The sequence below is a fragment of the Gasterosteus aculeatus genome, chromosome 11, assembly GCF_964276395.1.
Source record: "Gasterosteus aculeatus chromosome 11, fGasAcu3.hap1.1, whole genome shotgun sequence".
Lineage (NCBI taxonomy): Eukaryota > Metazoa > Chordata > Actinopteri > Perciformes > Gasterosteidae > Gasterosteus > Gasterosteus aculeatus.
This window is the reverse complement of record NC_135699.1, coordinates 6,144,638-6,172,405: the sequence shown is the minus strand read 5'-3', so window position 1 is coordinate 6,172,405 and position 27,768 is coordinate 6,144,638. Positions and strand designations below refer to the sequence as shown.

Genomic DNA, 27,768 nt, shown 5'->3' with positions numbered 1-27,768 from the left:
TTCACATCCAAAAGAAGAAAGAAACACACAAGTTTGGTGATGTTATCAAAAAAGCTTTGTTACCATGAATTGAACAAATTCCTTTTTTATCCATAAATGACTGAGAGACAACAAGATCGATCTCTTTAATCAGTGAAACATTAACATGAATTAATTCCCTGCTTGTGGTTGTCGACATGATCCATTAAGTCTTATTTGTGGAAGGAGTGTACACACAGAACTGCAGCTGAGGATTCATCAAAAGCTTCATATTTACTACAAAGATATATCCAGGAGGCTCTTTTTTTCTAAACCAAACAAAATTTCAATATTCAAAATTTTAAAAGTTACTTAAAAAAAACCTTTAAGCATCTGTTAAAAACTACGTCTGAAAAAGATTAGCAATAAGCATGGATACAAGCAGCCAGGCAGCGTGCAGGACACGACCCAGCTCGTAAAAATGTTTTACATACAAAGTAATATCAAGTGTCATATCAACTGACAAAGGTTTGCAGAGTGACTTGGTCACAGTAGCTTAATTCACTGGTTATGTTCTTTTGCATCATTAATGTTGAGCTGTTAAATCGAAATCTGAACTGAATATTTGATATTTACGGGATTACACAGTAAATAAAGAATACATCTCATCCAGCTCAGAGCGCTGCAGAGACATGGAAATACCTGGAGTGAATTATACGTCGCCAACTGCAGACTCCCAACACCAGCAGATCCTTCTCACCGGCTTCGCTTCACTCTCCTTCTTCAGCAGTGATCAACACGACTACACCAACGTGCAAGAATCATTCTACATCATCCAACACTGCTGAATATTTAAGAATCTCTCCATGCTTTTTTTGGCTCCTCACATGCTTCACAGTGCCTTTACACTTTACACAGTATTTAAAACCTTCACATACATCAACATTTAACACTTTCTCAATTTTTTTAAAAACAGAATAAAAAAGCAGCCGGATTTATTGCGCACATTTAGTCAAATCACCCGGCTGCGGCCTATTGGTCTTTAGAGTAATCCTATTAATAATGACATGATCAGTAGTACTTTTCAGCAGTTAAAATATGGGCCGGTGTTGCTCGTTGTCGTACCAGCGGGCCGAAGAAGGGTGGAGGGGAGGTGGGGGCATTCCAGGACGTCAGGGCTCGTGGGGTGAAGCATTAAAGAAAAGCTCCCGACAGAAGCGGGCCGTGTCCTCCGGGGAGTAGACCGTGAAGCCGACGGTCCGCGGGTCGTTGAAGATCTCATAGTCGTTTCCCCCCTGAAAAGAGCACCATCCAAAGACTATAAACTATATAAACCTTCAAGCCATGTTGAAATCCTCTCAGCCCAACTCTCGCTGAGCTTCGACCTCTGACCCTGGACAGACCGTTTGATCCGACCACTGTTGTCGTGTCTCCAGTCAGTCAATGTGTTTACGGTCGGCTTTGATCACAGATTACAGTTGAATCTTCAAACTGAAGATCCTTTGAGTAAGATAAGATAATCAGATAATCATTTTGCTGCGGATATTGTCGACAGCAGTGTGAATGGGTGCAAATCTCTCAAGCCAGGTTGCTAAATTTGAAGAAAAAGAGTCTGTTGTTAGCAACAGTTCAGGTTTTGTAGAAAAGAGGTATTCAACCACTTTCGGCCGCGCAAGAATTGAATTATTAAAAGTCAGTCAGTCAGCACCTGCATCCACATCACTGACCCCGGCCCTTTTCTAAATCTTTCCCAAGATGAACTTACATCTGACGTCTCGTTGCCAAAGAAATAGATGGTGTCCAGACTTTCGCTGGCCAGCTGCTCCAAACACAGCCTCTTGTCCCAGCCCTCTGGGAAGATGTCGAAGCTGATGAGGCCGCCTAAGAAACACACGGACCACAGAACGTTGTCATCATCCTCGTCCCTGTCATTTTAGCCGTGCACATTCTAATCCTTCAACACACATCTTGCACAATACGGAATATTTTAAAAGAGGGAAATGAAGCATTGTGATATGAGCAAACACACATTTGCCAACACTTCCAGAAACGAGCTGACAAAGAAGTGTTTGCGTCTACAACATGAACCAGCTCACTCATTATGTGGTTGAATACTTTCCCTCTTCCATTCTTCCACCTATTTACACACAACAAGCCGAGCTCTGCAGGACAGACGTTGCTTGGTGTCTGAGCAGAGAGATCCGGCGCGGTTGGACCTCTCTGTTTTAACCGTTGGCAGAGGGACGCAGTGCAGTCTGGAAAAACACGACTCGCCACAAATAAAAAGACACCCAATGTGCGTCCATCATTGATCAACCAATTACAAAGACTTTCTACATTCAGGGAATCCAGAGACCACAGAGACAGGCGTGATTGCGGCTGCAGCTCGTAGATAAGGTCATTGATTGCGACGTGTTATGTGTTCTTCTCACAGTCCCCCTCCGGTTCTCCTTACAGCTCATTGTTCTCCACATTTTAAAGGAAAAAACTCAGCTGTCGAGTCAATTGACCTATGAACTGTGAAAATGTAGTCAAGCACGTCCTCCAAAGTTCAACCCAGCACTGACCTTTCAACCTTCCCTTCCCCCCACGAATACTGTCAGTCAATAACAAAGGCAACGACTGGGAGCAACAAGGAGCATCCAGCCAATCAGAGGGCTGCATCGCTCACCCGCCCTCCACACGCCTCCAACCCGAGCACCTTCAACCCAACACACCTCAGGGCCTCAAACCCCCCCCCCCGGGCTGCTTGGTGTGCTTCTTTCATTCCTGAGCAGAGGAAGAAGTCGGGCTGCTGACATGTAATCCTTTTCACCCCCAAAGCTCCTCCCCCTCTGTGATTACTACGATTCAAGATAAAGAATCAACACAGGATACAATCTTTGACCTGATATCATCAGTGTTCGTACATTCTGAACCCCCTTGCAGATCAAAAGAATTCTTATGCAACATCTATACATTTTATTTTAGAACCAACCCTGGAAATTATGAAGGTACTTGCAAACGATAAGGTAAGGCAAAGTGTATTTCACAAAGTACATTTGGAGATTTCATTAAAGTTATTTTTTTCTTCTTTTTACAAAATGTACCAAAACACTGGCAGAGAAGAATATCCATCTGTGGATACTAATAAGAGATCGGCAGCCGTATAGAAGCAGAAAGCCACCTGCAGCCTTTTTCAGTTCGGTTAATGTTGCGCAGTTGAAATGTTGTTCCAACGTTTACTTGTGTCTGCGTGTCAGGGATCCAGAACTGGCAGCAGCCTGTCGCTGGGCTTTGTTTGTCTGCATTGTGATCAGCCTTCAGGCGACGTCAGCTGGGGCAAACGCCTCGCAGAGCACGTAAGCAAACATCCATTATCCAATGAACCTTAGACCGCCGCGTTGCCACAGAAAGAGTCTGTCGGCTGAAGATAGTTGACAAAAGGCTCCGACGTAAAGCACAAGGCCCATTGCACAGCGTGGATGTCAGGGTAGAGGGGAAAGTGACAACAGATAAAACTACACGTTACCACTGTGTATACTTCTTGTGTCTTCGAGAGACATTTGAGGGGGACATTAGGGTTCAAAAGGTTACATTAAGACGTATGACCAATGAGTTGTATCCACTGAAATTATACAAAGGGGATAGATTAGGGGATAAAATCTGAAGAGGGTGCGTGTTTTCTTGCTGGTCCACACGCTTGTAAACTTAAACGTGGTTTTCTGTCAGCTTCCTCACCTTTAGTGAACCGCAGTCCCTTCCCAGCAAACTCCTCTTTCAGGGCGGCAACAAATTTCTCCCTGATCTTCTCTCTCTGTGGAGAAAGTGACAAAGCAGTCAGACCCGGCTGACTTTTTAACTGCACACTGTACCTGCGCACCCTCGTACCCATCATCTGCCCTGCTCTCCAGATGTTAAATGCGTGCATTTGTCTTGTGCATGTTTTTTTTTACCATATCAGTATACAGGATTGAGCTGCATTAAGGGTCAAATCTGGCTCCTGGCTCTGTGCACCGTCAATGGGCCTCCTGTTAAACGGTCCTGAAAGCTCAACATTGTGTTGACCTCTCGCTGTCTGCTTAATTGGGCACATTTCGTGGAACAGAGCCACAGATGGGCGGCCTTTGACTCACTCATTGCAAATCGGGTGAATTTGCACTAATGTCTTTTACCTTGTCGATTTCAGAGAATTCAATTCGCTCCTCCAGTGTGCAGCTCCGCCCGATGGGGGAAATGTTGAGCATTCCATTCCTGAACTCAATGAACGTTCCCCTGCCGGCAGAAAAGAGGATTGAGGTGAGACAGAAAGCTGGATCTGGCTTTGAATAATACCAAATCCTGCCCCCCAACCCAAAGATGAAGAAATGCAATTTTAGCTGTATTACTACACAACAGTCATAATGACTGTTGCTGCTACAACTGGCTAGTAAGCTTCAGCGGCAGTTCAGCAAAGAATTTGTCCCACATCAGGATGGAGTCCAATCGCCAGAGACTTTTGGTGTAGTTTGTGTAATAAAGTATTAATAAATTCCAATAAAGTCGTACAGTGGACGTGCATTTGTCCACCTGGGGAATCAAATAACTGACTCATAAGGTCGGCCGAAGTCTCACCTTTTCTTTGGCAGTTTGATGAGCCCCATGTAGCTGAGGCAGAAGTTGATGAGGTCCTGGAGCAGCTCCTCACCGATCTGGTTCTGTATCGCCTAACGTGATGAAAACGCACTTTACTCATTAACACACGACCGGCTGTGCTCTGTCCCACCGTTGTAATAGGTGACTGAAACGAAATGCATTTGATTTTTTTGACCTGGAAATTGGGCTTGTCAAGATGTGGAAAAAGCGGTGGCCTCGGTAGATTTACAGCCATAACCTAATTTTATTCTTTCTCTTTTCTTTCACTTTCCCCTCTTGAGTAATTGTCCGTTAACCATAATCAGGCTAATGAATGATATCTTCTGTCTGAAACAGCTTATACAATACATACAATCGTGTCGCCTCAGTGTTCACTCACATGCTTTGAGAGGAGTTTCCCATCTTTGTATTGCACTGTCCCGTTCTCAGCAAAGACATAGTCAAACTTGTGTATCACTGCAAGAGAGGAGACAGAGGGCTAAATGGGCTAATATGGTAAATTAACAATGGCTCTTCCGCTATAATTGACCTGGTAGCAGATTACAGTGAATGTAACATTGCCTGGAAAGCCAACTTTATTCTTGTTGACCTTTCTACTTTAGTCAGTAACTGTGCCTGCAAACAGCAGACTGCTGGAAAAGTCTACAAGCGTCTTTGACCACTTTACCTTCAATAAGACATCAGTCACAACATCCAGCATAATAAAGGCATATGGAAGATGACTATAAGATAACGGTTGGATTGTACGTGTGAATGGATTGTGCTGTAACAACAACAACAACATATGCTGCAAACGTGTGCATCACAAAGGATAAAAAGAGACACATTTTAGGACACTTGGCAAGGATATGAAACAACATGGCTCCTATTTGGCCCGACGTCTGCATTTTAGAGACAGTTTTTCACGCATGCAGCCATACGGGTTATAGATTAATAAAGTAGACCAAACCAATATTGAGACAATGGTGATGAGCTGAAATCCATCAGTTAGCCATCACATTGCATCACAATAAAGGGTTGTCGTAGTGGGTCTGATAGACGGACTTTGTGTTACTCTCTATAAAGCCACATGATGGCCTAAATCCCACATTATTCCCCGGACCTTCCTCCCAGTCTCTGTGGACTGGTGTCCAATTAAGCAGAAATCACACTAATAAGTGTCAGGTCATCAAGTGGGATCCAGCAGAGTAAATCACACAGCGTGCAGCCAGTAAACCGCCTGTGGTTCAGACAGGAAGAGGACCGCTCACCATCATCCCCCTCCCCGAGCTGCTCGGCTATCTTTGAGTAGTCGGAACCTCCCACGATGCCGATCTTCACTTTCCTCCTCAGGGTCTGGAAAAACTCGTCCAACTGGGGATCAATTTTCTGCAGATTTCAGGAAAATAAACGCACACCCACACACACAAATCTGTGTTATAAAGCCTCAGTGCAGAGAGCAGAGTAGAATGGACAATGCTGCATAATTTGTAGTATGTGGTATTATAATTTGGTACAACTTTCCAATTATTCCAGCATATGGAAGAAAAGCTGCACCACATTATGTAACACACACACATACTCACACACATGCACGAACGCACAGACACACAGACACACACACACACACGTTACCTTAAATGAACCCAAACATTCAAACTCAATGGGCGCATGAAAACAAAAGGAAAAACAAGGAAAAAGGCAAAAGGACAAAGCAAAAAATATTACTAAATAAATCACACTAAATGAGGGAGGAGATACTCTTCTTGACATAATTCACTCAGTGACAAAAACAAACACAACTAGGTTTTAGGCAATTTGCATTTAAGACATGTTTCTTTGTGGAGATCTAAACATATTCATAAGAGGAGCCAGTATGCGCGACGTTTCCATGTGTGTTTTGACAGAACATAAATACGCCACCGTGCAGATGAATAAGACACTGTGTCCTCTCACAAACAGACGCCCTCCCTGCAAAGAATGCACAGTCCAATGGTGACAGCGGGAGAGCGAGAGGAGCTGCAGGGAGCGTGCAGCTGTTGAGGAAGCGTGTGCAATGGAAGGTCACAATAAGCGGTAACCTGTAAATATACAGATGCTCACCTCTCGAGGTGCTGTCAAGGTCCCGTCCACGTCAAACAGGCAGAGGATGTTCCGTTCGGGCGAGTAGCCGTTTGATTTCTCCATTTCTTCTTCTCTCCGTGTTGTTCCTTCTTTACAAATTGCACGTGTCACAGGTCCACGCTCGTGCAAAAAAAAAACCCCGCGTAATTATACACAGAAAATAATCAAAGTCTCCAGCTGCAGTTAAAATATCCGCATGAATAACTGTGTTAAAGATGGTTTTAAATTAATTCAATCTCTTTGAGCTGGCTTGTTTTTCTTCTTTAGCTTCCTCTTCTTCGTGTCTACGGCCCCGCTGTCACGGTTCGGCTCGGATCAGCCGGGTCGACGGAACCCTTCAAGCTCCACAAACACGACCCGCTGGATGTGTCGCTCTTGCAAGACTGTAGGCTGCACAGCCGGCAGCCAATCAGAGCAGGGCTGCCTTGACGTAAACAAGTGGGCGGGGCGGTTGAGTCAAGCGCCATCTGACCTTTTACCTACTGGAGAAGAAGTGGAAGTGATGGATGTAGAACAGAAAGCGGAGACGTCGTAACAGTTATGTTATACCTTGTTAAATAAAAAGTAAACACCAGAGGGATTTAATAGAAATCCTGCCTGAGAATGTGAAAAGTCATTATTAATGAACAGGTCTAAAGGACGGAGCAACATGCAGATGATTCTGACTGGTTTGATTAATTTACGACTGTGATTGAGTAACTATCCTTGATATACACCCTTTGCAAGGTTTATTTGTTTCCCTGCTTCCCTTCATTTATCTTTAATAATTAAAAATGACATTGCCATTTTCTTTTGCTGCTTCTCTAAATAGATCAGGGTTTTCATGCTGTTTTGATCGTAAGAAATAATTAGGGGCAAAAATTGTTTCCCTGATTTTATGAGGTTTCATAACACATAGTAAAGATTCTTTTGTTAAGTCTCAAAGATCATTCTATACTCTGCAACAAGGGTCTTGTTGTTTTACTTCCCTCCGACCTATTTTGTTTTTGTTTCATTTTTAAAGCCAGTCACTTAAGAGATAATAATAATAATACTATCATAATAATAATAGTATCAATGTAGACTTTGAGGGTTACTAGGAGGACATACTCTCTGTACCGAGAGATGACAAATAGTTAAGCAAGTGACAGGTGTGAAGTACAGTACATCCCGCTGTGATAAACATATAGAGCTATTATCCAAGTGGAAGACACAAATAAGCTCGTTTAGATCTGAGTCACTTTGAGTCTCTAGAGGCTTCAAATAGTGTAAATATAAATGAGACAGTTCTTTGCTGCAAAATCGTGACAACGTAAACAAACATGATGTACAATTGAGGGTATTTATTTCATACGCATTACCTCCTTGATTTGTCTTCCATGTTCTGTCCTGACATATGCTTAGCACACATGTGCCGTCCTCTTTGTTTACCTTTGTTTACGTCTTCGTGCTTTCACTGTTTTTCCCGTTTACATCATCACATTGCAATGAGTTGTCGGTTATTTTTGGGGGGAAAAGTCGGCATCTTGCTAAAGGGCTCAAACTGTCTCTCAAACACTCAACAGTTTGACAGCTCACGCACAAACAACAGTTCATTTGATTCAATTACAGTTCATTCCAAAAAATAATTGCATTACATTATATTATTGGATATTAGATTAGATGCGTTAGCGAAATTATGGTAGGTTTTAATATATTGGATGAGAATATTATATTATTTTAGAATATATTGGATTGGATTATTTTACATTTAGTGTTTAGACTTATTAGACTGGAGGATGTCAGCGAGATAGTTAAGAATACATCATGTACATTTGATATAATTACATTTAAGTCAAAATAGATTAAACGCAGCGCGGTGCAGGGCTGGTGACGTGCAGAAACCAATAACAGACTCACCAAAACTAATGCTGTGTGGCATTTTGCATTGAATCATTGTTAATGCGTATGTATAGACGCATCTCTCTCCAATTAATCAATCGAGTCACCACCATGTTATTTTCTGAGGGAAATAGTTACAGCGATTTGTTGTCATTCATGTGCTGGTGGTGTCTGGTGAATCTTGACAGCGTTTTGGTCATTTGAACCAACACATCCACAAGAGGGCAGAATGGCAGTGAGACAAATAGGCCGTCAGTGCTTTTGTGCTCACAGGAAGACTCTGATCAGTGACCCAAACAGAACCCAGCCAAAAACTCACATTTCTTACCCTACAAATGAAGTGCTCGGAAATAAGATTTTATTGTGTTGACTACAGGACTGAATAATTCAGGCCAACTCTTAAATAACACATGATATAACATATGATATGCGTAGGATTCTTGCCTCGGGCCGTTTTGCAATAGGTGACAAGCTTAATACTGCCACCATGAATCACTTTTATGTTTTCTCTTTCCCACATTTCAAAGCGATCATAAATCACCACTGTGAGGACATGAGTTTCAGAATAAGAGATAGTGTCTGAACACAAACCAACCTGACCCCTTTTTTGGTTTGGTATATTCACATATGTTTCGTACCTTTGCACATAGGGCACTAGCATTGGTGCGTACGCCTTTCGACCGCGCTCATTTTGTCATTCATGTCGCAGTTTCAAAGTTCCTTTTGCTGTGACGAAAGCCAAGAAATGTATGGTCAACAAGGTGAGTCAGTTATTTATGTGGCCAATTGATATGATTAAATCGTATGATGAAGCCAGCAAAGGGCAATTATTGACTATTCATAAACAAACTAATCATTAGCCTGTGAAACCATGAACATTCCTCTTTATCCGACTTTGACCCCAATCCTCATGTTTCCAAACCAGACGGGTTCCAATACCATTAACCTTTATTTAAGGGTAATGACTGGCTTTAGTTTTTGTCAACGCATCCCATGAACTGTTTATGTGTCTCGTTAGGCTCATTTGTTCCTGCTCATGTGAACCTTCAAAGAGATAAAAAACATCTTTTTCTCCAGCTGGCAATAACATCCACTGTTAACAGCGCTCAGTTGCTATTAAACAGTCATGAAGAGACGGTAAAACAAAGAGTCTTGTTCCTCTTAACACTTTACTATTTCCTCTGACAGGTAATAAGCCAGGGTGTGTTGGGACCGTGAGCCTCTTCACATGAGGCAGTAATGGGTCTAAATGGCCGTGTGCCCCAAGCCAACCATGCTATTACCACGTCATACGTGTGTGCTTGTTGGAGACGTTTACGACCCCGTATGGTGGCGGCCAGACAGGAAGCAGCGGGATGATGAATTGTACTGGAAAGACAGGAAGTTTTGAAATGTTGTGTCCAAACGTGTGTAAATGTTGCTTGTTTTGTGTGGTAGAATCACACAGCGTAATATTGTAGTGGGTTTTGGTGTAAATTGGAAAATGTAAAACAGCACACTACGTGACCGGCATGTGTTCTTCATGTACGCAGCTGAGCTTATGGAGAGAGAAGGAAACAGCTCATTCAAATTCACAAAAAGACATGTAAATGTTAATGTAAATATCTGTCCACCCCAATGATGATCATCAGCAGTGAAGCAAAGAACACAAAAGGAGTGTGAGAAAGACAATTCAATCATGGAGTCATAAAGATTCTGACACCAGCGCGATTTAGGACCCGCAATAAGACTACAGTGTGTTTGTAGAAGATGAGTGACGAGGTTGCACGGATAATAAAGCAACGACACAAAAAAAAACTGCAGACATTATAGACGTGACATTAGGTACAAAGTTGATAAAATTGTGTACAGTAATTATTCCATCCAAAATCTGAGGTTACACAATAGAATCTTAGTTTGCTAACTGGACACGTGTTAGGATGGAGGATGGATGTGAGCAGGTGTAGGTTTGTTAGCATGTGAGGCTGTGCTTTGGCTCTGCATCAACATCTGACACACTCACAGCGACGATGCTAACGAGCAGACGTTCATCAAGTGTCCTGTTCACCATCAGAAATGTCATTGGTTTTTGCGTTTTATTCAGTCAAGATTCAAAACACCGAACAAAATTAAATTCAGACCATGAATCCCAAGTCAAAGCCACCCAACAGTTATTAGACATTGAGTTTGATCATCTGGGACCAGAGCTTGTCTCCGCAGACCAACATGGCTATTAGACGAGAATACATTTAGTATTTGTTGAGTTATTTTAGTTTAGACCAAAGTGGTGGAATGCTGTTAGCATGGTTAAAAAATGAGCCCAGCAATCTGTCATTACTTACATTGGGTTTATTTTAAGAGCATGATATTAACATTTCTCAAACATTAAAAGTGGTTCTGATTCGGTGAATGAATGTGTATTTTATGGAGAGTGAGGGAATGAATCGCTTATAGCTTACTCACTTATTATTTTTAATAGTTCTTTATTGAATTGTCTGGCCCATAAGCTGTATCTGGCTTTGACCAGACGGACAATTTGTGGTGAATTTAGGTGATTGTTGATGATACAAAACGATAGAACACCTTATTCAAACACATTGAACGTTGATCAGAATATAACCTGTCCTAATGAAATGATTAGCATGAATTAATTACTGTACATATGTGAGCCAAGTGCACGGTCAGTTTTAACTTGTATTAGTCTTTCTAGCAGCAGACGCATTTTTGAAGATACCCCAAATGTTGATGCATTTAACTACAAATTCTGCGTCTCTCTCTATCCAAATAAATGCAAGTGAACAGCACTTCATTTGGTTTTGTGAGGTTTAACGCGACTTTCCTTAAAATGAGGAGACACTGGCTCATGAGCAGTTTGGCCAAGACTTTTATGGGCTTAATCCACCCTGCTTTTATAGCACACAATATTTATCAGCTCCACACAGGCCTTCGCTTTTATTGCCTACTATGACCTTTGCCCCTCTCCCCATGCAAGCTTTCCCCCACCTGTGCTTCACACAAAGAGTCTTCAGAACAAACCAGATTTTGTAAAACGAAAGCAGAATAATATTTGAACAGATTTTTATCTTTTTATCCACGTTTATCTTTCTTTAGTGCAATTATTCTGCTCCTGTCAAATGAAGGACGCTGGTGTTTTGTGTTACACTTACTGCAGGTTAATAAAGACAGATTAGCTAAAGAAAGGGAGAATCGTGAATAATCTTCATGTTATTGAGACAGGAGATGCAACGTGATGTCTTCATGTTTACAAACGGCACGATTTACCGCCTGTGAGGTTTGTAGGTGAGGTGTCAGTCCAGGTGGAGTGTGGGACTCTTTCCTCCCCTGCCCTGCGTTTGAATGGTGCGCTGTCACTTGACTGTTGTTCATTAACGTGTGGCGGACGGGCAGACTGGAGGATCACTGATCTCCAGCCTGCACTCGAGGACCAACGGGCGTGAAACCTGCCACGGATCCGTTTGTGTTTGCTCGCCTGGTTGTGCGGCTGGATCTCGGACAAAAGGTTTTTTTTCTTTCCCGCGTCTGGATGCGTGACGGCGAACCCAGGGACGGGGGACACTTCTGCGTAGTCGCCGAAGGGTCCTGCTCAACTCTTGTTTCTGGCCTCACATCGTCGATCTGCTCAGGCGAGCGAATGTAAAAAGCTGCATTCGGCCGTCTCTTCGCCAGGACAGCGTTTTTTAACTTTTTGACATGTAGAAATCCTGGAAGAGACACAACAATTCTCAGGGAAGAAGGAAAATCTCGGGGGAAACATGTACAGCTCACACTGTTTGCCTTACCTGGGAGTTTTAATCGTGGCGGTGGTAGGAAACATTCTGGAGGACTGTCTGTCATCGAACAAAACGTACACCATGAATGTGGTGCTGCTGGAGGACAACACCTACGGGTGGAGTCGGCCGTTTGTGCAGGCGGCTGTGGAACGAGCCATTGAAAAGGACAAGCAGCAGAATGATGAACATGGTAAGGACTGATATATATATGTCGCTTTTTATTGATTTTTTTGTTGATTTAAATAAATAATGATTAGGCTTTAGAATTCAATTTCACACTGAACTTATCTGAATTAAGAAACATGTGGTATCAATTAAGTTGATACTAACTAAATAATAATGGAAGATTAATCAACACTAAAGACGCTGTTTATTGAATATGAGGGCTCTAGAAAAGGACTTCTGGGTTTGGAGTCTTTTAAAAGATTTCATTACTGCTGAAATAAGACCACCAAACCCAAACTTTGTTAAATTCCTCATTAGAAATCAAAGGGTTCCTTGTTAAACAAACAAACAAACAAACAAACAAACGTGTTATTTGTCTTGTTGTCCATCGTCTCATTGTCTTACTGTCCAATGTTATGCACCGACCGCCATGTCACATTCCTTGTATGTCTAATATACTAATATACTAATAAATGTTCCTGATTCCTGACACATGCGCATGTGACTTATAAGTGACTAAGGTGATCTATTATCTATAGTAGCAACTGATGATGAGCTTTACTCTCTCTGCCATCACCTTGTCACAAGGTATCAAATGGTCCACCATTATTCAGCACTTTCCTTCCCACCACTGCAAATGTAAAGGCTGCACTCACACCAGTGGACAATCAGGTCATTCTAATCTAATCCAACCAGCTCAAAGGAATTGATAAGCAATTTAATTTATATTAACAAGGCTTATCTTCTTTCCATGATGCAAGGCTTAGACTTCAAGTTGACGGCTAACTACAGCGGCTTCGACACCACGGTGTACAACCGGCAGGGCTGTGGGAGCAGCACCTGCGAGGGAGTGGCAATACTCAAGATGCTGCACGTGAGTGCGATCAAAGGACTGAATTGAATTGAAAGAGCGGATTGAAAGAGTTTCTGTCAGTGCAAACATTAGAATTAAACCAACCAAGGGTGCTGTAGTAAAAATGTTTGAGGTGAAAAGGGACTGAGATGCTTATAGAAATACGTGAGCTTCAGTGATAAGATTCAAGGGATCAAACATATGTTTGTCGTACAGTGACCAGCAAAAATGTTGTTTATTTCCTTTTTAGTGGTTTCATAGTTTACCAGCCCTTGATTACTCCTTAGCTGGCACATGTCAATTACTCCATGACAGACGGTGAGGGTCAAATATCAGATATATAATATATAAATATACAGCAAAAAACTTCTGCAGTAGAAACAAACAAAACAAACAAACAAAGGTTTGCCCTCAGCGTCTAACAGTCAATGACAAACCACTTCTCCGAAGACTGACCATCCTGCACCCTTGAAGGGGTTGCCAACATGGTAGTAGATGGATTCACACAGTGCCTCTGCGATGACAGCATGAGGACACTGTATGTTTTTCTGCAGAGTAAGAATGAAGTTGGATGCATCATGCTGGGGCCGTCCTGCACTTACGCCACCTTCCAGTTAGTGGAGTGAGTATGAGTCTGTCTCTGTTTGATGATCCACAACCAGACCACTGGCTGATTTCTGACTCTGTGTCCCCCGTTATCCACCTAAGTGATGAAATCGGCCTGAACCTGAGCATTCCCATCATCTCCGCTGGGAGCTTCGGCCTCTCGTGTGACTATAAGCCCAAACTGACCCGAATTCTGCCTCCAGCGCGAAAGATCTCAGACTTATTAATCAACTTTATGATGACAGCCTTGCCGTTTAAGAAGAAATGGAAGCAGGTCTACGTCTACAAGAAGTCCAGCAATGTATCAGAGGACTGCTTCTGGTGAGACAACGCCGGCTGCAACTCACTCGATTGACCTTTCCAGCTGCGTTCAACACTAAAGCGTGTGTCACGTTCTGCTTCTTCCACAGGTACATCAACGCATTGGAAGCCGCCTCTGCCCGCTTTGCCTCAAACACAACGAGAGAAATGCTGCGTGGCGAGGAGGATCTGACGAGGGCCCTCGCCAATAAGAGAAGACACAGCAACAGTGAGTATTTTGTCTTTTTCAGTTACATCTCAACACACCGAGCACTTCTTCCTGAGCGGCTTCCTTCGACAAAGAATTGTGTTGATCTTAAAAACATTGTCTTTGGTGTACATGTACGTGTGAGTAAACTATGTAATCTGGTGAAGACTAGATTAGTATGCATGTGGTTAACAGGAAACCAGTCTCTGTCAAAATCTGGAAGCGGCAATGGGTAAAGTGGTGGCCAAATTGTAACAGGGGCAGTCAGTGTCTGTAATGTTTCCTGTATATTAAATGTTCATTTACAATGTGTAAACTACGTAGACAAACAAAATTAAACATAGTAAACAGCAGTAGATCGGAGAAGAGGGAAACTTCAGCTCAAGGCCTGTCTCCAATATGCGCCTGCTCTAATTAAAGTTGTTAACAATACTGATACTATTATGAGAAGGGTTATATTTCAATGACTGTAATAACTATAATTATGTTTTTAGCTAAGCGTAACTGCAATAATGAAATCATGTTAATTTAGGTGACATAAATCTATCTGTAGACTCTTATAATGTAATAATATGATGTCCTACTCTGCCCTGTTTGCCTGCTTTTATTTTTGTAATGATACAATTTATCAAAGTAACTTAAGCAAAACTCCTTTTTGGTCCGTTGGTGTGTAGAATATGTCATCGATAACATTTACCGAAGGCGTTGACACATATCGGACGGGTATTCATGGTCCTGAGAGGCTGAACCCCACTGACTTTGCCTCTGGCACCACCATGAGGTTGCAAGTTACTCATCACCAGCCAGATAGACGTATATAAATATGCAGGGAACCAGTTTGTTGTTGGTGAATATACAGTAAATATCCAACTCAACCACTGAAAGTCAATTTGTAACAGACTTAGGTAATTGTTATTGTATGTAGGAACAATGAAATAATGTTTTTCTTTGTTTTAAACTATACTATTTCAGTTTTCATCTTATGTGGGAACCCTGACGACGTTGTTTCGATAAAGCAGACGTCCGGTCGCATTGATGAGGAAATCATGTTCATTCTCCTTGATATTTACAAGTAAGCCTGTCTGTGATTTCACAACTTTGCCAAAACACTGTGACAATGAAGTTTCATGATTTCTTTCAGTCAAACAGGGAATCAGAATGAGACGTATGGAAGTGGGATTGTTCACGGTGACCCTGTCTATCCTCCCGCAGCCCGGAGTATTATGTCAACACGACATCCAGTAAGGCGATGCAGGATGTGCTGGTCATCACTCTGCCGCGGAGGAACTTCATCTATGGATCAAACTCAACGCACAACGACACGGTGAGCAACATCTTAAACGAGACTGCGTAGGGAAATGGGTCCAGCTTTGACTGTTTTATCCATCTTTCTATCCGGGCAGATAAACGACTACGTGGCCGGGTATCACGATGGAGCTCTGCTGTTCGGCAAAGTGCTCCGAGAGAAGATGCTCAGCAAACAACAAAACCGCACTTATGATCTGCCTCTGGATGACAACCCTTTTGTTAACGTCTCCTTTGACGGTGCGTGCGATCAGTGACATCTCAACGCAACAATAGGAATAACAATGAGGAACAACATTGCAAAATAACTTGAGTGAACTACAGAATGTGTCTTTTTGTTGTAACTTGGTAATCGAGTCATGAGATGATGAAACACTGTTCGGTTCCTTGCATACAAGGATGTTCAAACCCTGAAATGTTCCCTGGTTGCCTTCATTAGTGCGATGGAGGTCGTGTCTTGCAATGTGAGTTTAGATGAAAAATACATTTTTATATTTGAAACTTATTTTAGTGCCATATTTCAGTGTTAAGTGACTAATCCTGTTAGCACCCTGTTAGAGTCGCCATCAATTTATTGGATTGGCAACTGTTATGATAGACGGGTATACAACATAGTAAACTAAATATCTTTACGTTATGGAATGTCTGTCGGGTATAAAAGGTTATTTGAAAAGATCATCTCGGGTAATCAATAAAATTCATTTATAATGAAATGAAGTAGCAGAAGTAGCAGATCGTGCTCTATCAATATGAGCTTTTTCATAATTTTCAAACCCATAGCAAAGACAAAGTCTACTTACTCCGTCTGCAGATTTACAGGTGTTTACGGTGTGTGTGTGGACGAGTGTGTGTATTTATGTTTGTGCGCTTCGAGCAGGAATGGGAGGACACTATGTGCTCGATGAGTATGGCGACAGAGACGTCAACTTCTCTATGATTTACACATCCACCGTCACGGGGAAGGTAAGACCGTTGTCCCCCCAGCAGTCGCTACCGTCGATGTGAGACTTCATACTTTGTCTTCGTCTGTCTCCAGTACGAAACGCTGGCCGTGTTTGACACATCGCGAAATGCCACCACAGTGATAGACACAAACCCCGCGCTGCAGTGGAACGGTCACCTACCTTCTGATGTGCCAAAAAATCCAAATGGTAACACACACACACACACACACACACACACACACACACACACACACACACACACACACACAACTTTCATGTGGATCTTCACTGTCGCCTGAAGATGGTTCATTCCTACTTTAATGATACATCTCGTTTTTCTGCGTGTGTTTCCAGACTTCGACATGCAGGACGTGATTGTGATCGTACTGAGTCTCAGTGTGATCGTGGTGACAGCCATCGCTCTCATCTTCTACAGGTAAACGGCTGCTGTATCACACGTGCTACATGCAGGACTTCAGTGTCAGCGACCTAAAGCTGACGCGACAATGCGTCAGCGAAGCTGCATTTAGATGAAGGTAAAACAGTTGTGATTAGAGCATAAATTGGTGACAATGGTGAACGTTCGGCCTCCTCTGTTTCTCCACATTTATATCTGGTCATTGTGGCGTCTAAATGTAGCGTGATTGGTGCACTCTGAAAGCAAAGGAGTCATCCCACAAATGTAATGAGCGCAATGCGTGTTTGTGTACGTGTGAATACCGTCAGGCAGAACAGGAAAGAGCGTCTTATGCAGAAGAAGTGGTCTCACATCAACCCGCTTCTGATTGGTCCGCTGGATGAGAAGGAGGTGTCACTGAAGGTAAACGAACTCATCAATCAAAGGTTTCCTACATCTTTGATGCGTAGCTTTTCTTCAATGGGCGTCTTGACAAAGATGCGTAGCATTGGTTCACTCACATTTAACTTTTTCCTTGTTTGTTATTTAATCACACCGTTTGTAGGCATATTATTTACACATTAACAACCATTCTGTGACGTACGGCGCCAATAAGTTAATTATGAATCCCTGATTAGTTAGTTCCCTTACCTCTTTGTGAGGAGTGTATAGTTGTGATAGCAAACATGCACGTTAATAAAACTAAAACAAATAAAACCAAACGTCTGCACTGTTGGGGAACACCTCATCCATGTTTTATCTGTCTTTGAGTGGTCGCACAGGTTGTAGCCTGATTGTTGGAGGTGCTTTTTTGAAATAATTGGCTCAGAATACTTGGACTTTGCCCCTACTGATCAATCTTTGATGTTTTATTGCGTTAGGTCCACAATTACCGTGTGTGTGTGTGTGTGTGTGTTTGTGTGCATGTGTGTAACAGATCGATGACGATAAGAGGAAGGACAGCACATTCTTCAATCATCGAGGCCGCTATGACAAAAAGGTAACGATATTACATCTTTCAAAATAATATATTTAGTCTGAAAAAGGACCAAACAAATGAGATCATCAGAAATCTCAAGTTTAACCAGCGTCTTATTTTATTGTATTCTTCAGCCTGTCATCTTGAAAGAGTTGAAGCAGACAGACGGAGACTTCACAGAGGACCAGAGGATCGAGCTGAACACTGTAAGACTGTATTGGGTCTCTGTTTATCTTCTGATAAAACATGTTAAACATGTTAAATTTATACAATTCTTCCCCAACATACATTACAGTTGAGATCGAAGATAATGTTTACAGCCTGACTGTTATTTCTAGCGTTGTTATTGTTATCATGGAGACATTAATATTTCTGTCAATTAGATATTGTGTCTTGTAATAGTGATAACATTATAAGATTAATATAATGAATGAACCTTTTACTCTCCAACATTGTATAAGTTACGCAGCTTTTCAATAAATTCATATCTGTGGCCTTAAATAACATGCATCTGTAATTTATGATGTTTCAGAAGTAGGTGTGTTGCCCAATCCTTCTTTTAAAACCCTTTTTGTCCAACTTCCCTTTCTCTTTCATTCTGTCTTTGGCGTTGCAGCTGCTACGTATAGATTACTACAACCTGACAAAGTTCTATGGAACGGTGAAGTTTGAGTACGGTGTGTTCGGGGTGTTTGAGCTCTGTCAGCGAGGCTCCCTCAGGGTAACTATGCCGCCTCTTTCCCTTCGATCCTGATAGAAGTAATTCATGCAGATCCTCAAAGTGGATAAACATTGTGTGATAGGACCTTTTTGAACTTTTCCCCCTGCTACTTAAACCAAATACCTGTATCATGTAACCCAAGACGACAAGATGTGGATCCACATACTGTACAATGAATTAATACAAAAACATTCAATCCATCAAAATGACAAATTTAGACACTTTGGCTTTTATAGATTTTAAAAACAGGAGCACCCTGAAATGCCTCTAAAGACAGCTTGCTTTTTGTCATTGTAACTGTCATTTTGTTAAGCGTAGTTATTACTTATATCTTCTCTCATAGCATTTTATTTGACATCTGCTTCTTTTACCCTTTACATGGATTTTTAAAGCTTTTTAAACCTATATTGTAAATACAGCAGTGCATTTAGCTCTATTATACAGTCTGGTGCAATGATGATCTGACTTAATGCAATATTACCTGATTACAGTACCAACACATCTGTTGAATACCAATGTTCCATAGTTCCTTTAACTGATTAAGGCATGTAGTGATTAGTACAAGTGGCAGAATATGAACTTGTTTTTTTCCTTCAGTACATTCTGAATGACAGGATCTCTTACCCAGACGAAACCTTCATGGACATGGAGTTCAAGATATCAGTCATGTATGACATAGCAAAGGTATTGATTTCTTTTGTGTTGGTATATCATTTTATACACTTTATCAAATAGTAACAAAGTACATTTAACATAACATTAATTTCCCTCTGTGATATTTATTCAAATTTAAATGCATTTTCCAGATGGCCATGATTTGTAAAATGTGTTTTAAGATTTTCAGCTCGCTTGGGGTTTATTACTCAACCTCACACACGATGCATTTGTAACAGCGTGGGCGATGTTATTTATAACAACTCACTACAACTATCCCGGTCACTACTGTCCTCCTACTCCGTGGACACACAGGGCATGTCATATCTCCACTCCAGTAACATCGAGGTCCACGGTCGCCTCAAGTCCACCAACTGTGTGGTGGACAACCGCATGGTGGTCAAGATCACTGACTTTGGCTGTCACACCATCCTGAGGCCCGGCAGAGGTGAGTTTTTCCTCATCACGCAGGTCAACTTGTGTTCAAAACACGGGGAATAAAGTCAGCCTCCTGTCTCCTCTCCTCTCCGCTCAGACGTGTGGACGGCCCCGGAGCATCTTCGTAAAGATGGGGTGTCTCAAAAAGGCGACGTCTACAGCTATGCCATCATCGCTCATGAAATAGTCATGAGAGGGAGCCCGTTTTATACACGGAACTGCTCCGATCCTGCAGGTAAACAACAAAACAAAACTTGTTTACAGACCTCTTTGCATTGATTACTCAAATGTCATCTGATCCCTCAGAGAAGATCAACAGGGTGCATTACCCCGATGGATTAAACGTCTTCAGACCTGACCTCAACTTTGAAGGGGCATCAGAAAGAGAGGTGGAGGTAAGACAGCACTAACGTAACTGCACTAACTGCAGTAACAGTCACGCTGAGCGTGATGTTTTATAAAATAAAGCTGCTTGGATTCATCAAAGAAGGACAAAGAAACTTCCTGCTTCTTTTTCTCTCTTTGTCTGTGTGTGTTTGTGTGTTTATAGCTGTTCATGGTGATAAAAAACTGCTGGGATGAAGACCCAGAAAAAAGGCCAGATTTTAAGAAAATAGAGTTAACTCTGGGTAAGATTTTCAGGTACGTTAACACCACACATTCATTTAGGCCGACTTTCAATTATTTCACTGGTACACTTACATTATGGCCAAATATTTATTTGGTGTACACACCAAAAAAATCTGTGGACACTGGAAATTAAGCCCAACAAAATACAGGCCAGTCAATTTATTCCATAACCAGACTGCTACACAAACACACTCAACTGAACTGGTGTAAAATGAATACTGGCATTAAACGTGTCCATTGAGATTGCTCCTGCTGCACACTACTCTTATATTATAGTTAAATAATTAATTTAGGCAAAATGCGTACTGTTAGTAATGTTGTATATATTCTTCCTTTGAAACAGTAACCTGCACAACCAAGCCAGTGAGACGTACATGGACAACCTGATCCGTCGCCTGCAGATGTACTCCAGGACTCTGGAGAATCTGGTGGAGGAGAGAACCTCTTTGTACAAAGCTGAGAGGGACAGAGCCGATCGCCTCAACTTTATGCTACTTCCTGGGTAGGCTTGCATCATATCTGCTGATTAAATATTCATACCGATGTAATATTTTACCGATCAGAAAGGTAGACAAGGCTAACAGCGAGCCGATTGACACAGTGGACCATTAAGCATTTGGAGTCGGTGGAGACGAAGACGGAGCTTGTGTGAATTTCGGACTTATATTTGTTCTGTCACTTGATACACAACTCTGAATAAATGTTGTTCCTCCATATTGGCAGTAATTATAAAACTTGATTTTGATTGATCTGCTTTGCACTGAAGACTTTTTGATTAATCTCCTTTTGTATCATGTTTTATTATCACATGTCATAAATCTTTGCAGCTGCAGACTTTTTAGATGTTTTTCAAGCAAAATATACAATTTGTACTTTTTATTTACATTGATTGTACGGTGATTAAAAACAATGTGGTCTCCTCATTTTTGTTCACCTTTGGTAACAATAAATGTTTGTATTTCCTGAAGTGTGCCTGAAGACCTACTGCTCAAGGCAAAGTGCTATTTGCACGTAGCTGAGAGCAACTTAAATGTCACTAGAAGCCATCAATTAACAGCAGAACCCCCCCCCTCTCCTCGTGTCTCCTCAGTCCAGTGGTGCGTTCACTGAAGGAGACGGGCAAAGTGGAACCGGAGCTGTTTGAGGAGGTATCCATCTACTTCAGTGACATCGTGGGATTCACCACTCTCTGCCACTACAGCACGCCCATGGAGGTGGTGGACATGCTCAACGACATCTACAAGAACTTTGACAGCATCCTTGACCACCACGATGTCTACAAGGTACTTGAGAAAGAAACTTGGCCGTTGTTCAAGTTAGATTTTCATGTTTACGGAATAAAGATGATGATTTTGTCTCAGGTTGAAACAATAGGAGATGCGTACATGGTTGCATCAGGTTTGCCCAAACGCAATGGTGACAGACACGCAGTGGATATCGCCCACATGGCCCTGGACATCCTGGCATTTGTAGGGACTTTTGAGTTGCAGCACCTGCCCGGCATCCCTCTGTGGATACGGATCGGAGTGCATTCAGGTAACAAGTTATCTTATCGTCTTATTTAATGCCTTTTGTTGCCAATAACGTCCTTTAATGAAACAGTGTGTACAATCGAAAGAGATGAATTGGCCCAAATGGAACTTACTATGCATAACTATTAGTATACAATTATCTGAAAATTAAAATGATTATGTTTTATTTAGCTTAGAAGTCAGTGCAACTCCTAATATATTTTAAAAGAAGCCTTCACATGATTGTGAGTTGGCAATTACACACTTTCAGAATCCCAGAATCTCTCGATGTTACTGACATCTGAGTAACGTTGAAGTAACACATATAAAGACAAGTCAGACCGTTCTCATTCAAATGAAGCCTGCGCACGTGGCAGATTGAAATGCTCGCTTGTTTGTGTGTATTGATGTGTAGGGCCGTGTGCAGCGGGAGTGGTGGGGAACAAGATGCCTCGTTACTGTCTATTTGGCGATACAGTCAACACTGCATCGCGCATGGAGTCCACGGGCCTCCGTAAGAGAAAGCAGCCACATTTCCACAAAAAGTCACATTCTCGGTGGTTTAGATGCAGCTTCTGTTCTTAAGAGAGCCGAGTGTTTGACCCGCGTGATCATCCCTCATGTTTTCTTTCCAGCTCTGAGGATTCACGTCAGCCAGTCCACCATCAGCATCCTGCAGAGGACAGACTGCAAGTTTGAGTACGAAAAACGAGGAGAGACGTACCTGAAGGTTTGCTTTGGCTTTTCATGCACTCATCACACAAAAGGCACAGAAACTACACACATAGTGAGTACTACTCTCACTACCTTTGTGTCTGTGACCGTTTGTACCCCCCCCTCAGGGTAAAGGCAAGGAGATGACGTACTGGTTAACGGGAGTGACTGGGGGGAAATACAACCTGCCCACACCACCAACAGCGTGAGTACAAATCTATAAATGCTGAGAAACGTTTCATTCCAGCTTGCTATTGATGTAAAGTATGTTTAGTTGAAGATCAACAGTGAGCCTATTTGGAATAGAATACAATTATCACCCACCGCAATGAAGAAGTAGCACAACTTGTTCAAGCTTTTCACTTGAACAAGTTGTGCTACTTGCACTTGTAACATAACACAACATCCTTTTTATACTCTCACATTTGAATCCACAAAACCCAACATAATCCTAATTTTATAGGGAGAATTTCCAGCGGCTCCAGCAGGACCTGTCGGAGATGATATTGTCCAGTCTGGAGAACCGTGGAGTTGGAAGCGAGGGCTTCAAAAACAGGAAGACCCTGTCCACCAAAATCCGTCGGAGAGACACCAACAGCAGCCTGCGGGGGAGCGGCCCGCCGGAGTACTTCCACCTGGCTGTCACCGAAAACCCCAGCACCTACCTGTGAGGAGAGCAGACGTCATAGTACGGCTCTACCAACTCAGCCCCACTGACATCAGATTAACTGTTTGTCAGTCAATGTTTTGCTAAGAGGAAAAATCAACCCCCAAATTATTTAATATACCATGAAATATGTTTGTGGGGTTTTGTTGTATTGGAGTGGCTCGTATGAATAAGCCTGCTCCTCCTTTATGGTGTGGAACTGACACATTCTACCATAAAAGATAACATCATTGTAGCCGTGTACTCTGCATCAGTACGTGTGCAATGTTTTCCACGGGGAAAACAAAAGGAACCAACTGGCCCTGAAGGGAAGCAAACACAAGCAATATCTGCCAGTGTTCATTTTGATATTGTCACTTGGGGGCGCCAAAGCTTTACACCTCTATGCATGTGGGGACAGTGATGGACTTTTCTTACATGTTTCAATAAGAAACCTCATGGGTTCGAGCCTTTTGTAGTTTGTAACGCAGAGCCAACAGCTTCTCCTGCCATGTGGACAACGATAAGTCACACACAGTTACTGCAACCGCGACGTGGATTTGAGCTGTTAAAAAACAAATGGGCAGCTTTCTACAAAAGGAATCCAAATAATGGGATTGAATGTACTCTGTCTTCACTCTATTTAGATGTTGCCTGCAGGGAGCTTATTGATTGACAAAGTTTGATAAAACCTATTTACCGTGTAAATTCCCTTTTGTGCTTTAAAGACAGTGAAACTATTTTTAAACTGTACTCGTCATAATAAAGTAGAGAACTGAGAATATTTGACTCTCACATACAACAACGCTACCTTGTTCTCAGAACATCAGAAATATCCGTAGTGGAAATGCAATTTGGTTTTGTGTTTTATTAAATTATGTTTGAAATATGATACAGGATCAGAGCAGTTTTAAAAAAACATCCTTTAACAACACAAAAGAACACACAACACAACGCAACAGTCTGACGCCGTATAATTGGACACCAATCGACAGGAAAACGTTGTACTGTATTTCTTTAAGCAGCTGAAAATTATTTCTGAAACACAAAACAAGGAAAAATTAGAGGTAAAAATGTAAGATATCCCAAATCTGGGTTGGACAAAAATTCCCCACAGTGCGTGGAGCACATGCAGGGGCCGAAGCCCTACACAGTCTTAGTGGTGACTAACACAGTGCCACCCAGCTCGATGGCAGGAAGTGGGATCCTGTGTTCCCTTGTCGTGCTGCACGCACGCATCCCCGGGATCTCGTCCATCCCATCATGCTTTGCGGGGTCACTGCAAGCGGTGAAGCCCTCCGCCCACTTATGGCCTGTTTGGTCCCCGAGGTGCAGGTGAGCACAGGGGGACGGGGCCCACGCTGCTCTCTGCATAATCTCCGCCTGGCCGTTTCTTTCTGGCGACGATGGTTGGCTTTTGGCCGGCTGTTCTGTTTTCTGAAGAGGATGCTGCTGCAGTCCTGCTTCCTCTGCAACAGAGACAGCTGCAACATGAGCGTGTCCCTGAATATTTGAACAACGCAGACTGAATTGAATATATTGTGCAATACGATTTCCCCAAATACAAATGTGCAACGCCTGCAGCGACAATAACCCCTCTAAAATCAAGCAGATATCATACATTACTGTGCATGGTAGTTCCAACAAGCAGCCCAACAGCACAGACCTTGAAGTCTAGATACGATACAGATACTATCTAAACAATTAATTAGGTTTTAATATGTTCAGACACATGCTTGTATTTATTTCAAATAAGAGAGCCAAAAATACTTCCTTTTACTCTGCAATATGCAGACAAGGATATCTATTTCATGCCATCCCGCTATAATGTAGAGCCCCCTCCCTCTTATGGAACACTAATAAAAATCCACTCTATATGGATTTTAATTAGTATTCTTCCCAGTATAGAAATCGGATTTTCTGATCCCCATATTTGACTTCATGCCAGATGCCCTTCCTGATGAAACACCATCATTTCAAAGCCAAGTACATGAGATTTGTGTTTTATTGGGAAGAGGAAATCGGCCGAGGGAAAAACATTCATGCATTCATGCATGCATCTCCAAGCGGACGAGGCTTTGCCCAGATAGATCAGAACAATAAACAATAGATATGAACATACGCCTCTTAAAAACCACCGTACAGCAATAAATGAAATGTATTGCCATACTTGTTCTTGCATACAGCTCCTGTAAGAAACGCCTCTAAACATAAAAAAACAAAAAGTAGACCTTTGCATTATGTCACGTTTGGAACAACAACGGCGTGTTTCACAACAAGTAGATGAGCTTGGCCGAATACCTCCACGCTGCGGCTTTACATGCTCTCTTGTCCTGTGGATAAAGGTCTATTGTGGGACATTTTACTCAATTGTTTATTGACTGCACAGGAACTGCATTCCAGAAGAATCAAGTTATGTTCATGATCATGTTGGAATGAAGCACAAAAGTCACCAAGTTCAGGCTGATCCAAGCTTTCATCTGCACACGAGACTGAGCCCATGACTTATGTTGAGTTTTAACCAGTTAATGCACACAGACATTAGCCGCGTTCAAATATTTGGCTGTACGGAGGCAGTATAATGTCTCATTGTCTACTACCATTGTCTACTGTCTACCACACTTCTTAGTGTGCCACTGAGTGAAAGCTGTCTGGCTGTTAGAGTCTCTCTGCAGGCCTTTTTGTCAGTTTTTATGTGTTGAGGGTTGTGTGAGAGCCCGTTGGTTGTGCCTAACCAAAGGATGTGTGTTGGAACCAGAATAGCTGGTGAGCGAGTCGAGCTGACCCCTGGGACTCCTGAGAAGAGAACAGAAACTGTGGAGTTTCTACTGTGATGAACGTCACACTTCATCTCCTGCCAGCCTGCGACCCCACTTCCTGCACGGTGCTCGTGCTCTACTTCTTGCACTACAGGTGCTCGACCTGCATGTCATAAGCCCAGTTTATGGTAAAACAAACCACTGGACAAAGACGAGACAAACCACTTTGATCAAATATGTCATTGAGAGGGATTTGACCTTGGATAAAAGCGGGTTCAATTATTATCACGGAAATGTTTATTTCTCAGGCTTTAATTATACACTTATTCCTGTGATTATTTGTTGTATCTAATAAGGCAATTGATTATATTTCAGCGTAATGAGAACCAGTTTGGATGGCACGTTCTAATGTCAATACTAACACTGCTGCCTGCCAAACATAATTTAATCTCCTATGTCACAAACAAACTCTCGGAAAGAAGATTAAAAGAGTCCCGAAGAATTTGAAGAATTTCTTTATGAAGAATAAGGTCAAATAAATCCATTGAATCATCAATGCCATTGGTCCTTACCCGAGGTGCTGGTCTGTCGTTTGTATATGACCAACCACAGAGCTAGAGCCAAGATGGACCCCATGGTGGCCAGACCTACAAACACCCACAGGGCCGGAGTCAGTAACATCACAGAGTGGGCCTGCGCAGCGGGGGCCGTAGATCTCAGCTGGACCACTTTAGCCAGAGGTCGCTCTGGAGGGGGAACAGAATGATCAACTCACTTATGATATGATCAAGTTGTTATTTAGGACGTGAGCATGCAACTGGGATTTGTCAGCATCGATTTGTTTTGTGTCGTTCCTGAAGGAGCAGAACCGCAGTGAGCTGCACGTCGGTCAAAGCAGAGTCAGTTGACAGATGGATAAAAAAAAGAAAATGTGCACATAAGATCAACGGTGATTTGTATCACGCTCTGGCTTTCCTCAGAAAGATCTAAAAACATGCATGTAGTTTTTGTTTTGTTCTAACTGCATAGACTCAGGAGCTGCACACAATCAGCACAGGAGCTGATTGCTTTGTGCTGAAAACAACACATCACTAAATTTAGAGGCGGTCGGAAAAATGTAAGTCAAAATCAAATGACCGAGAGGGGTCGGGTCAGGCTAAAGAAACCGGAAGGAAGAAAAACTCACCTGTCGGAGGTCCTGGTTCAGTTCTGGTTGTGGACTTTAAGACACATATGCTGATGAGACTGTCCCACTTTTTGCCGGCGGGACAGTCCTGCTTGGCCATTTCTGAATCAGGGTGAGGAGTGTGGAGACCTGCTGCGGTGTCACCCTCCCCAGAAGTGGTGTGTGTGTGTGTGTGTGACACAAACCCCAAAAAAGTATAGCGGACAACAAAGCAGCGTGAGGCATGTAGGAGGGATGTGAGGGGAGGGTTTCTGAAACGCAGAGTGCTAAACAGACGTTTCAGTTCCTCCATTTCAGAGGAAACAGTGAATCACTGGTGTGTCCCTCAGGGGACGCAGAGAGGGAGCGAATCGCCCCTGAATTACTATTAGTAAGGCAGCATGTAGTTACTTAAGAGTTAAGGTCTATCCAAAATGACTGATCAAGCTTTAAGCTTTCAGTTCAAAT

General features: G+C 42.4%; 3 protein-coding genes and 2 long non-coding RNA genes across 6 annotated transcripts; 2 read left to right on the top strand and 3 right to left on the bottom strand.

The window, feature by feature from the left end:
• Positions 1-40: 40 nt before the first annotated feature.
• Positions 41-6,790, bottom strand: pmm1 (phosphomannomutase 1). Its single transcript, XM_040191947.2, has 8 exons — positions 6,655-6,790; positions 5,823-5,940; positions 4,952-5,028; positions 4,552-4,643; positions 4,113-4,212; positions 3,679-3,754; positions 1,724-1,839; positions 41-1,253 (listed from the first exon to the last, which is right to left on the bottom strand). Exons 1-8 carry the CDS (start codon positions 6,736-6,738, stop codon positions 1,131-1,133), a joined length of 786 nt encoding a protein of 261 aa, XP_040047881.2. The 5' UTR covers positions 6,739-6,790; the 3' UTR covers positions 41-1,130.
• LOC144384623 (uncharacterized) lies at positions 4,126-7,460 on the top strand. The gene is made up of 2 exons (XR_013451436.1): positions 4,126-4,236; positions 6,514-7,460. It is a non-coding gene; the product is annotated as an uncharacterized LOC144384623 (long non-coding RNA).
• A 3,528-nt stretch (positions 7,461-10,988) lies between these two features.
• Positions 10,989-16,608, bottom strand: LOC144384622 (uncharacterized). Its single transcript, XR_013451435.1, has 3 exons — positions 16,543-16,608; positions 12,315-12,447; positions 10,989-12,236 (listed from the first exon to the last, which is right to left on the bottom strand). It is a non-coding gene; the product is annotated as an uncharacterized LOC144384622 (long non-coding RNA).
• On the top strand, positions 12,155-24,268 carry gucy2ca (guanylate cyclase 2Ca). The gene is made up of 27 exons (XM_040191806.2): positions 12,155-12,495; positions 13,232-13,344; positions 13,878-13,945; positions 14,032-14,250; positions 14,340-14,458; positions 15,410-15,509; positions 15,650-15,761; positions 15,841-15,982; positions 16,620-16,705; positions 16,779-16,893; positions 17,041-17,122; positions 17,413-17,506; positions 18,021-18,083; positions 18,197-18,268; positions 18,679-18,783; positions 19,381-19,467; positions 19,753-19,885; positions 19,973-20,110; positions 20,182-20,270; positions 20,426-20,517; positions 20,849-21,007; positions 21,596-21,788; positions 21,867-22,041; positions 22,432-22,530; positions 22,652-22,746; positions 22,859-22,935; positions 23,194-24,268. The coding sequence occupies exons 1-27, from the start codon at positions 12,288-12,290 to the stop codon at positions 23,399-23,401; spliced, it is 3,243 nt and encodes a 1,080-aa protein (XP_040047740.2). The 5' UTR covers positions 12,155-12,287; the 3' UTR covers positions 23,402-24,268.
• Positions 24,230-27,663, bottom strand: LOC120828301 (uncharacterized). Of its 2 annotated transcripts, none has more exons than XM_040191807.2 (3): positions 27,322-27,663; positions 26,708-26,881; positions 24,230-24,860 (listed from the first exon to the last, which is right to left on the bottom strand). In XM_040191807.2, the coding sequence occupies exons 1-3, from the start codon at positions 27,611-27,613 to the stop codon at positions 24,523-24,525; spliced, it is 804 nt and encodes a 267-aa protein (XP_040047741.2). In that variant the 5' UTR covers positions 27,614-27,663; the 3' UTR covers positions 24,230-24,522. The 2 variants fall into 2 exon arrangements, with proteins under 2 accessions (XP_040047741.2, XP_040047742.2); XM_040191808.2 differs by having other exon boundaries at positions 24,230-24,845; positions 27,322-27,648.
• Between the last annotated feature and the right edge of the window lie 105 nt (positions 27,664-27,768).